This window comes from Echinops telfairi, unplaced genomic scaffold (genome assembly GCF_000313985.2).
Source record: "Echinops telfairi isolate 266 unplaced genomic scaffold, ASM31398v2 ScPeMD7_7458;HRSCAF=8496, whole genome shotgun sequence".
Taxonomy (NCBI): domain Eukaryota; kingdom Metazoa; phylum Chordata; class Mammalia; order Afrosoricida; family Tenrecidae; genus Echinops; species Echinops telfairi.
This window is the reverse complement of record NW_022111358.1, coordinates 26,048,044-26,059,097: the sequence shown is the minus strand read 5'-3', so window position 1 is coordinate 26,059,097 and position 11,054 is coordinate 26,048,044. Positions and strand designations below refer to the sequence as shown.

The 11,054-nt window shown below is 55.4% G+C and overlaps 1 protein-coding gene across 1 annotated transcript; it reads left to right on the top strand.

The window, feature by feature from the left end:
• The first annotated feature begins 2,562 nt into the window (after window positions 1–2,562).
• Window positions 2,563–10,751, top strand: TBX21 (T-box transcription factor 21). The gene is made up of 6 exons (XM_004707423.2): window positions 2,563–2,630; window positions 6,691–6,845; window positions 8,114–8,235; window positions 8,807–8,965; window positions 9,754–9,815; window positions 10,020–10,751. Exons 1-6 carry the CDS (start codon window positions 2,563–2,565, stop codon window positions 10,636–10,638), a joined length of 1,185 nt encoding a protein of 394 aa, XP_004707480.1. The 3' UTR covers window positions 10,639–10,751.
• Window positions 10,752–11,054: the final 303 nt, after the last annotated feature.

The window sequence follows — 11,054 nt, the reverse complement described above, 5'->3', positions numbered from 1 at the left end:
GCTCCACACTCACTTCATGGCTTCTGCTTTGAAAGCCCGCCCACATCTTGGTTTACATAATTTGGGCTTCAGTCTAGCCTGCACTGCACAGAGGTGACCACAGCTCAGGGTCCCTTGAGCTCAGTGCCTGAGGGGTCAGGTTTGGGGCTTAGGGTGCTGCTTCCGGATAGCGCCTCTTGTGTGGGGAAAGAAAGAGAAACTCATGACTTGTGTGGTATGTATTTAATAAGCAGCCCCTCCATGGGCCTGCCTGGGTGGGGGAGGGTCCAGCAAGGAGGACCTCTGCATGGAGGGACTGGGCCACCTGTGACCTAAGAGGGTGGGTCGGAGGAGATAGCAAGGGTAAGGTCTGAAGAGGGACAGGGGTGAGGCCGTGCTGGGTCTGCGTCAGTGCTCAACCCTGGTTATCTTTCCTCTGGGCCAGCGGTTCTCAACCTTCCTCATGCCTCAGCCCTTTCATCCAGTTCCTCATGTGGTGGTGACCCTCCAACCATACAATTATTTTCGTTGCTCCTTCATCACTGCAATTTTGTTACTGTTAGGAATCGGGGGCGATCCCTGTGAAAGGGTCGTTTCACCCTCCCCAAAGGAGTCTCAACCCACAGGTTGAGAACCGCTGCTCTGGGCCATTCTATGAGGCAGCCTGGGTTGAGGGCCTTGCCCACCAACCACCGTGTTTCTCTTCCCAGTTACTGGGCTGGGCCTCTTTCCCTGGGATGAACCCAGAGTGGTTGGCCTTTACTTCCATGCCTCAGCCTTTCCCTCTTCCGCTTTCTGAGAATTCCTCTCTGTACCCCTCAACCCTGGCCCTTCGGGGAGCACCGGGGTGCATCCCAGGCTGCAGGCCAAGACTCATCCAATCCAACTCTCTGGCCGCACAGACAGGGAGGCAGGAGACTGTGCGGTTCCACAGCATGGCCATTGCCAGTGGCAAGGTTGGCACCAGAGCCCAGCAGCTATCTGCCTGGGTCTCTCTGTCCTGCCCCCGATGACGACCAGTAGACGACCCATGTTGTCTAGATGTGATCAAAGTGCTTTCACTTCCATTATTGCCTGTCGTGCATTCAGTGGAACAGGGAGACTGAGAACGATGAGGTGTGGGGACAGTGTCACACGGCAGACGGAACTCAGGCTGCCTTACCCACTACTCGCTGGTCCGGTCTGGAGGCCAGACCCGAGGCCTCCCCGTAGCCAGGCATGGACCCTGGTGATGGAGCATTAGCCAGCACTGAAGGGGTCTGGCCAGGCTGGGCCAGCAGAGTCTGGCTACAGGTGATGTAGGAAGGTATTTCATGTTCTCACCGTGAATCGCTGACCCAACCGCAGGCCCTCAGTCCGTGCTGCTGCTGCGAAATAATCCTCTCTCTGGAGATGTTTGGTTCCCCCCACCCTTTGGAACCAGACATTTACACTTTCATCTGATGAAAATGTCCAAACAAAATGTGTGGAGAAAAGAGCTGATGCCCCTCCATATCCCCATCACCGCACCGACCAACCGACCATTGTCAACACAGTGCAGTCCCAGTTCTTCGTTTTCTCTCGCCCACTGCCACCTCTTCTGTCTGCAGAGACATTAGTAATATTGTAAAGTCTAGCAATATAAGTAATTTGTAAGTGAGTCATAGGCAGTATATTATCTCATCCACAAGTGACTTTTAAAAAAGATGTGTTTAAAAACGCACGATCAAAAAACATGCACTATCATCCCCAAACTTAAAAAAACCCCAAAATGCCAAACTCAGTTCCATCAAGTCAATACTGACTCCGAGTGACCCTTTAGGACAAGGTAGACCTGCCCCGGTGGGTTTTCAAAATGGTAACTGTTGATGGCAGTAGAAAGCCTTATCTTCCTCCCCGTTTGATAAACATCCATCAGAGATCCTTAAATAGTATCGGGTGGTTTTATATGTGTATTTGTGTGTTTGACAGCCCTCACACTTTCGATCTGCCCTGAGGGGCTACTTTGGGGGCCCCAGGGTCGCCATGGGAAGGGGAAGCAGAGGTTGCTGCTCCGTCTCCTTTCATGCGTCTCATGGACACCGCTCCTCAGCGTAGGCATCCCGCCATCCCCGAATCGCCCGCCCCATGTGTGTCTTCTGAGCTTGGTCTGAGAAGTCAGTGGTCATTTCCTCCTGCCGTGTGCTTCTGAGAAGCTAGACCTGAGCACAGAGGCCAGCTCCCGTTCCATCCTGCTGCCATGTGGGACCCAGGGGCCTGCCAGTCACCACCATCCCACCCACCCACCCCCGTGACCTTCTTCCCTTTTGAAAAACCCTTCCCCTCAAGGCCCACGCACAGCCCTGCAGCCTTTTGCCGCGGGCTGACTCACTCCCTCCCAGATTCTTTGTCTCCCACCCACCCTCAACCCATTCCACAGATGGACCCACAGCAGTCATGCTCTCGCCACAGGTGGGATGGAGTGGAGCATGCGTGTGGGGAGAGGCCTTCCGGGCTCAGCCTGGTGGAGGTGGCTTAGATGGGGCTGGGAGAGGGAAACTGAGGACAAAGAAGCAACCTCTTGGTTCCACTGGAGACGCTTGGGCTTGTGTGTTTGCAGCGAACATGAGCGGCCTGGTCGGGCCCAACCCAGACTCGGGCCGGAGCTCCGAGCGGCAGCAGCGTGTGGTGTTGTGAACTTGCTGCGCAGTGCATGTTGGCTGATGGTAGACATCCTCAGTAGAGGAAGAGAGAGGCCCGCTTCTCTCTGCGTGTGGGTGTGTATTAATTGCTGGCAACCCCCACTTTTCGGGGTCTGATTGGTTGATTATTATAATTAAGCTAACTTTGGGGAGCTCTGTTGTTAAACAGCTCTGTTGGCTGCTGGGTGGCTGGGTGACGGCTGGGGTTGAGGCAACCACCCTCGGAGCTACTAGTACGATCACTTCCAACCTTCCCCACTCAAAGAACTGTGTAGGCCTTCGTTTTTTTAAATTTCACTAATTTTTTTTTTTTTTAGCCGAAACCTACTTTCTATCAGGTCTGACGGGCTTCCTTTCTCTCAAGGGCAGGTGGAAACAGCTTTGCTGATTGGTTGGGCTGTGTGCCAGTCACTGTCGAATTTCTATTAAGTGGGTCTAAGGTGGAAAGGCCTGTATGTCCAAGCGTAAATCACATTTGGATAGGCGCACAGCATGGCCAAAATAGCTCCCTGAAAGGCGGTACCAATTTACAGCCCCACCCAGAGTGGGTGAGGGGACCAGCGGCTCCGGAAGCCTCATCAGCAGTGCTCTTGTTGGCCACCTTTGAGGCGGTGTCCCCCTCCCTCCCCGGCTGCAGGTGAGCCCCTGCGTGGCAGAGCGTGGCAGAGCGGCAGAGCTCTGCAGGGCTTGGCCTGGCTCTCATCTTTACTGCAATGAGGTGCTTGGCTGCCAACTGAAAGGCTGACGATTTGAACCCCACCAGCAACTCTTCAAGAGAAAGCTCAAGGGCTCTCGACGGCTCCCACGAACACAGCCAGTTCCCTCCGTGGCCTGGGGCTGCAAGGAGCTGGAGCAGACTCCACCGACAGTCCCGAACAGCTGTCTTGACATGATGGAAGCAGGCGGCCCAACCATTGCTTTTGTTTTTCCTCCTCATCTCCACCCTCCCAATCCTTATATATCCCTAGTGGTGTAGTGGTTACACATTGGGCTGCTAACCTCCAGGTCAGTGGTTCAAAACCTCCGCACAAAGACAAGGCTCTCCACTCTCGTAGAGTTACAGTCTCGGAAACCCCCTCATGGGCAGTCCTGCCCTGTCCTATAGGGTCCCAGTGAGTCAGATTCGACTCTGTGGCAGTGAGCTTAGAGTGTTTATATGCGGCAATTTTATTGCGTTTCTGGTGAAATGCTATGGCACCAAACTGGTTCCCAGACCTTTGCATCTGCGGAGTTGCAGGGTAGCTTCCTTCACCAGTGTCCAAACTCAAACTCACTGCATCAGGTCGATTCTGACTCACAGCAACCCTGTAGGACAGTGTCTCGAGAAACATGCCTGTGGGTTTCCGAGACTGGGACTCTGGAACCAGGGCAGAAAGCCTCGACTTCCTCCCTGTCGCCAGCACCAGACGGTACCAACTTTTAAAACATTTTGCCAATACGAATGACAAAACTCTCGCCTTGTTAACAAGTTTGCACGTATTTGATGCTGCTGCTATGGCTCGCCCAGGTGTGCAGGGCTGGGAAAGGATGGGAGGCCTCCTGGGATTCATCTCCAAGAAGGGTGGCCCTTCAGGACCGCCGAAGCAGAATCCGCAGGCTGGAAGCCTATCCTGTGAGGACGGGCCTATGGCTGCCAAGTTCAAGGACTCCATTGCTCTCTCTGCTCCTTCCCAGCAAACCAGAGGCACTTCTGGGATCCCAGCGGGTGGGCCCTCTCACGGTGAAACTGGGACCTCCCTTCTCTCTATTTCCCCACCCGCTTCCTGTGTCTCCTCCATTTCCCGCTGGTGTTGCGTGTCCTGTCTGGACACCAGGCACTGCGCGCAAGATCAGAGTGTTGTGATCCGTTTGGGGGCCTGATTTTTTTTTGGGGGGGGGGCTCATCCCCAGGCCTGTGTTCCCAGCCTGGAAGCTCTCTTCGCCCTGTTCAGCAGCACAGCACCACGCAGGCCTCCACTGATAGGTGGACAGTGATTGGGTCTGAGGCACCCGGGTCTGGAAATAAACTCGGGCTCTCCCGCCTGAGAGTGCACACTACCAGGGACTCACCCGGCCCTCCCCTTCAGACATCAGGATGAGACGAAGAGGCAGAAGCCGGAGCGTGCCCTCCACACAGGACGACCCGGCCCTGCTCTCTTCGCAGGGAGCTCTCGCCAAACCTCTCCGAGCCTCCGGTTCCTTAAACGTGACATGGCAAACCAAGCTGGATGGCTCGAAAGCCTTGGGGGAGGAACTGGCTGGTGTGTAAGTCAGGGAAGGGTGCATTACATGATCCCTTTCCACGCCTGTATCTTCTCAAGTCGGAATAGGAACCCACCACAAGATCGGAAACAGTCGAGTGATTCGACTGCTGTCGGAGAAGGAGTTGGTGGTAGAAATGGATCGGAAATATCTGCTCACACCCCACCCCCCCTTTTTTCAGGCCCCGTTCTTAACGTTTTGGTTTTTGGGTTTGCCCGTTCCGGCCAGGCCTTGGGCTTCGGACTTTGGACCCGGGGTTCCGTTCGGGCCGGGGGCTTTCCGGCTTTTGGGCTTGGGGGAGGGGGTGGAGCAAGGTGGAAAGGGAGGATGCGCTGAGTTGACTACCTTCTTAACAGCTTTGAGAAGAGAGCCGGTGAGGAGCTAGGATCCCCAGTTATAGGTGAAGAGACATTGGTTTGATGTCGAAATTAACTTGTTTAAGCTCACTGGGCCAGCAGGGCTCCTCTTCTCAGCCTGGAGGGTCTGGGGAAGTCGGGGCGTGCAACCAGACCTTCCTGGGGACCTTCGCAAGGTTGCGGGGAGTATTGTTCTAGGACCCTCTGAGAACCAACACCTTCCCCAAAGGGTAGCACAGTACTTGGCCCAGAAGGAGGGGACGAGAAACGGGTGGGAATGGAAAGCCCTTCTCGGCAGCGTTTGACCCTGCAGCCCGACTCTGTTCTCCCCGCTTTCGTGGGGAGAGAAAGACTGAGTCTTTGAGCCTGATGATGGTCTGGTGCGCCGCCGGCGGTGGTTGTGATGGTGATGATGTCGTGGGGGCAGGGGCTGCAAGTGCTGGTCGCAGTCGTGGTAGAGATGGTGGCGATGGTGATGAGAGTGATGGTGATGCTGGTGCCATAGCCGGCGTACGGGGAGTGGTTGTCATGAGGACGGTCATGGGATTCATGATGGTGGCATGATGGAGGCGGTCTTGGTTATGGAAGTGCATCTTTGCTGTAGTCCATTCCTCTTAACCGGATGGAGAAAGGGGGGGCGGATGCTGGATCCTGCCTATCGTGTCCACTACTTTTTTGGGGAACCAGACTTTGTGAGTATGAGGACCCGGTTAATAAAGTCCACTTTCAGGTGGATGGGACGTTCCCTGTTCACCAAGGACATTAGCTACTTCACTAAAGTCTGAGGCTTAAGGCAAGCCACACCACGAGCACCGGAGTTGGAAGAAGGGACCAGGAGGGTGTGTGAGAGGGCGCCATGGGGCTAAGGGTGCGCCGCCAGCTCTGTGAGCCACAGTGGAGAGACTAGGTGGGGGACAGGCCAGACTAGGGACTGAGGCCTGAGGCTACTAGGAATTGCCTGTGGAGGATGGGCTAGAGTCTTGCTGTGTCTGATGCAGCAAACTAAAACTCAAGACACCTCTGTACTGGTAAGTGCTTCACAACCAACCCATTGACTGGCGAGAGAAACAAAGAGCCCTGATGTGTGATGTTTGCTGATTACGGTGGTGTAAATATTCCTCCCGTGGCTGACTTTAAACTACCGACCGGGGAAAGATGCGCAGCACTTCGTCACGACAGCCTAATTCCACCGTACAGGTTCGAGAGGCGCCCATAACCACAAGAGCATCGATAAGTAACCGGGAATGGATGTCTCTCGAGTATGTGTGATCTTTTAGTGTTTAATAGAATGTGTTTAATGGGAAGTTTACGGGATGCATTTTTGACCGTGGCGGTGTTTAACAACTGTCTTTCACACTTCCTGAGCGTGTCACCGTCGGCTCTCCCGAGTGGGTGGGTGCACTGCAGTGCACTGCTGCCCGCGGCGCTGGGGTTGACATTTCTGTTCTCCCTAGGAGGATGTTCCCGTTTCTCTCCTTTACCGTGGCCGGGCTGGAGCCCACCAGCCATTACCGGATGTTCGTGGACGTGGTCTTGGTGGACCAGCACCACTGGCGGTATCAGAGTGGCAAGTGGGTGCAGTGCGGAAAGGCAGAGGGCAACATGCCAGGTATGTGGCTCTTGGTGGGGGGGGTGGGGGGGTGCGTGCGTGTGTGTGTGTGTGTGTGTGTGTGTGTGGGGGGGGGTGAAGAGTGGGCACTCCGTTTTGGCAAGACAGGGTTGCCCCCTGGTGGATCCTGGAGGAACTCTCAAACCCCAGGTCCGACCCCTGGGTGTCAATTCTCCATCCCAACTAGCATCCCCTGCCCGACCGCCAGCCCCTCCTACGTGTTTTGTTTGCTGTCTTTTCTGTTTCGCTCTAGCCTATTGTATTAGTTTCCCTGAGTGGCCTGGTAGCAAATGAGCACAAATTGGACAGGCTTAAAACAACAGAAAGTATGGTCTCACAGCTGGAGAGGCTGCAAGTCTGAAATGAAGGGTCTGGCAGGGTCTTGCTCCCCAGCTCCGGGGAAGGTTCCTTGCACCTTTCTAGCCTCTGGAGGTTCCGGACAGCCCTCGGTGCTCCTTAGCTTGAAGATGCATGCCCCGGGCCTCTACCTGTGCCCCCACCTGGCCTTCTCCCCTTTCTACACTACATTCCAGCAGGGGTGCAGAAGCTTTTGTATCATTTCCCCTTCTGATTTAACAATGTACCTTTTAAAGCAGGACAACCAATACCAGGGAACTTGCCTGACTCCAAACCAGAAGCACTCATTAGGGACTCTTCATTGTCATGTACATTTCGGCTCTTAGCTCTCAGAGAATTTGATTTGAAAGACTGAGAAAAAATTCTTAATAAATCTGTTCAGCTGTTCTTGAAGTACCTTTTTCTCTAAGTTTGCCAATAAGGCCACCGGCTCATTGAAGCCGGCTTGCCCGGCAGGCGCCTGACACTGTAGGATTTTACCATCTTGTAATGTTCTGTCTCAGTTAACCTCTCTCCTTCCCTCCATGCTGGAACTTAGTGTAGAAAAAACGAGAGGTTGTGAAACCATCAAGCAGGTTTGGCAGATGGTTGGGGGAGACCGCTTGGGAGAAATCTTTCTGTATCCCACAGCTGTGTCTCTGCTCTCCAGTCAGGGCACTAGCCCATCTGGTTGGCATCCGCAAATACCTTCTTTCCAAGCACATTCACATCCACAGGTCCCGGAAGAAGTTAGGCCTGCAACATCTCTCTGGGTGGGTTCTGGCTGATCTTCGGATCACACCTGTTGCCGCCTGTCCTGGCCACTCTGGTCCTTCCCTTGTATCCTTCAGAACATTAAGAACAGGCAAAGTCCCCCCATCACCAGGGGTGTGGTCCCGGGGCTGCACACCAAAGAGAGGAATTGTCCGCAGGAAACCGTCAGTATGTCCACCCCGATTCCCCGAACACGGGAGCCCACTGGATGCGCCAGGAAGTCTCCTTCGGGAAACTGAAGCTCACCAACAACAAAGGGGCCTCCAACAACATGGCCCAGGTAGGACCACCTCCCACCATGGGGGGTGGGGGGGGAGGGCTCTCCCAGGGGGTAGCTCAGCATGCCACCCCCCTCCCCCTGCCTACCTCCACCCCCTGCTGGCTCAGACCCTGATCCTGTTCTGGAAGCATCACATCGCTTCCTTTCTGGGCTCCTCCGTTCATTTCCACCACCTTGGGAGGATTACGAGTTGGAAGGACGCTGAATCTCAGAGGGACAGATGACTCTCAGGCAGGGGTGGCGTTCAGGAAGAGGCTTCTCCCTGAGTCCTAATGGGCACCGAGCGGGCCCCAGGCATCCCAGGGAGCCGTGCAGAGGGCTCGGGGATAAGGGGAGCCTGTTCGAATGGCCCTTAGCCCCGAAAAGCTCTGCTTGTGCATACACCTCGCTGAGAACAGGTGTGGGGAAGACAAAACAGGGCAGGAGACTAGATTTCGTGTCCCCATGAGGCTGGAGACGCTGGGAGAGGCCACCTGGTGGCAGGGCAGGTGGATGGGCGGATGCCTCCGGGTGCTGTCTGGCTTTGCCGTGAGGGGGCAGACGGTGAGCCGGCCGTCTTGCTGTTCCTCAGATGATTGTGCTCCAATCACTGCACAAGTACCAGCCCCGCCTGCACATCGTCGAGGTGAATGAAGGCGAGCCGGAGGCGGCCTGCAGCGCGTCCAACACCCACGTCTTTACTTTCCAAGAAACCCAGTTTATTGCTGTGACTGCCTACCAGAATGCCGAGGTGAGGGCCCAGGGTGCCTGGGCCAGGGCCTGCAGGGCACATCAAAGGAGCCCTGGTCTCCCTGGGGAGGGATTTGTTTGTTTGTTTTGTTTAATCATTTTATTGGGGGCTCATACAATTCATCACAATCCATCCATCCACTGTGTCAAGCACATTTGTACATTTGTTGCCATCATCATTCTTAAAACATTTGCTTTCTGCTTGAGCCCTTGGTATCAGCTCCTCATTTTTTCACCCTCCCCCCACTCCCCCTCCCTCATGAATCCTTGGTAATTTATAAATGATTATTTTGTCATATCTTACATGTTCCACTTCTCCCTTCACCCACTCTTCTGTTGTCTGTTCCCCAGGGAGGAGGTTATATGTAGATCCTTGTAATCGGTTCCCCCTTTCCACCCCACCCTCCCTCCACCCTCCTGGTATCGCCACTCTCACCACTGGTCCTGAAGGGATCATCTGTCCTGGATTCCCTGTGTTTCCAGTTCCTATCTGTACCAATGTACATCCTCTGGTCTAGCCAGATTTGTCAGGTAGAATTGGGATCATGATAGTTCAGGCGGTGGGGGAGAGGAGGAAGCATTTAGGAACTAGAGGAAAGTTGTATGTTTCATTGTTGCTACACTGCACCCTGACTGGCTCATCTTCCCGCGACCCTTCTGTTGGGGGATGTCCAGTTGTCTACAGATGGGTCTTGGGTCCTCAATCTGTGCTCGCCCTCTGGGGAGGGATTTTAGCAACTCCTTAGCCCGGACTCAGGACTCAAGCAATTCTCTTTCCCTTCTCCCTAGATTACTCAGCTGAAAATTGATAACAACCCTTTTGCCAAAGGATTCCGGGAGAACTTTGAGTCGTAAGTGCAGTGGGTTCAATATTCCCTGCAGAGGGCCTCCTCCTGGGCTGGCACCCCACCCCACCCCACCCCCCGCTGCCCCCAGGGTGGGCCAGGGTTGAGGTGGGTGCTGGAGGGTGGGCAAGCCCTGGAAAGCATAGGAACAGACAGGCTTTACAAGACCAGCCCCGCTGAGCCTCCCTGTTCTTGGGTCTATTTCTCTAGCATGTATGCATCCGTTGACACCAGCGTGCCCTCCCCGCCTGGACCCAACTGTCAATTGCTTGGGGGAGACCACTACTCTCCGCTCCTGCCCAACCAGTATCCTGTCCCCAGCCGTTTCTACCCCGACCTTCCCGGCCAGGCCAAGGATGTGCTTCCCCAGCCGTACTGGCTGGGGACGCCCAGGGACCACAGCTATGAGGCCGACTTCCGAGCGGTCAGCATGAAGCCTGCATTCCTGCCCTCCGCCCCTGCACCCAGCTTGTCCTACTACCGCGGCCAGGAAGTCCTGGCCCCTGGCACCGCCTGGCCTGTGGCTCCCCAGTACCCCCCGAAGATGAGCCCAACCAGCTGGTTCCGCCCCATGAGAACTCTGCCCATGGAGCCGGGCCCTGGCACCTTGGAGGGCCGGGCACCGGAGGACCAGGGGCCCCCCTCAGTGTGGACTGAGATCACCTCCATTCGGCCAGACTCCAGCGACTCGGGACTGGGAGAAGGAGACTCTAAGCGGAGGCGGGTGTCCCCCTACCCTTCCAGCGGGGACAGCTCCTCCCCAGCCGGGGCCCCATCTCCTTTTGATAAGGAGACCGAAGGCCAGTTTTATAACTATTTTCCCAACTGAGCAGGCACAGCGGAGAAAAGAACAGAAGCGTGCTCGTTGCCGGGGGACACCGATGACTTAGACAAGAGACTCAGGGCTGAGAATCCTCGGCTCCTTGTCCCTTCTCCAGAGAGTAGTGGGTTGAGGGAAGAGAGGGGCCAAGAAGGATTCTGGGCTTCCCTGGCTGCTTCCTTGTCCAGCGTGGGCTGTGAGCAGCATGGCCCTGCCCCTTCCTCCGCCCCAAGCGCCCTCATGTTGCTGGTGCTGCTGCAGGCTTCTGCAGACCACGGCGGACAAGAAGACCGTGGCTTGGACATGCTTCCTTCTTCCTGGCGGGGGAGGTGCGCCAGGCCGGAGGAGGCTGGGGACTGGACTGGACTTTCAGCCCTCTTCCTTTGTAAAGTACCTTCCAGAATTTTTGTTTGCGTATGTGTTCA

What these genes read in the sequence shown, in the direction of transcription:
- TBX21 (XM_004707423.2), top strand. Translation starts at nt 2,563, where the DNA reads ATGAGCGGCCTGGTCGGGCCCAACCCAGACTCGGGCCGGAGCTCCGAG. An exon ending in CGGCAGCAGCGTGTGGTGTT is followed by an intron (nt 2,631 to 6,690) that starts GTGAACTTGCTG and finishes TGTTCTCCCTAG; the next exon opens with GAGGATGTTCCCGTTTCTCT. An exon ending in GGCAGAGGGCAACATGCCAG is followed by an intron (nt 6,846 to 8,113) that starts GTATGTGGCTCT and finishes AATTGTCCGCAG; the next exon opens with GAAACCGTCAGTATGTCCAC.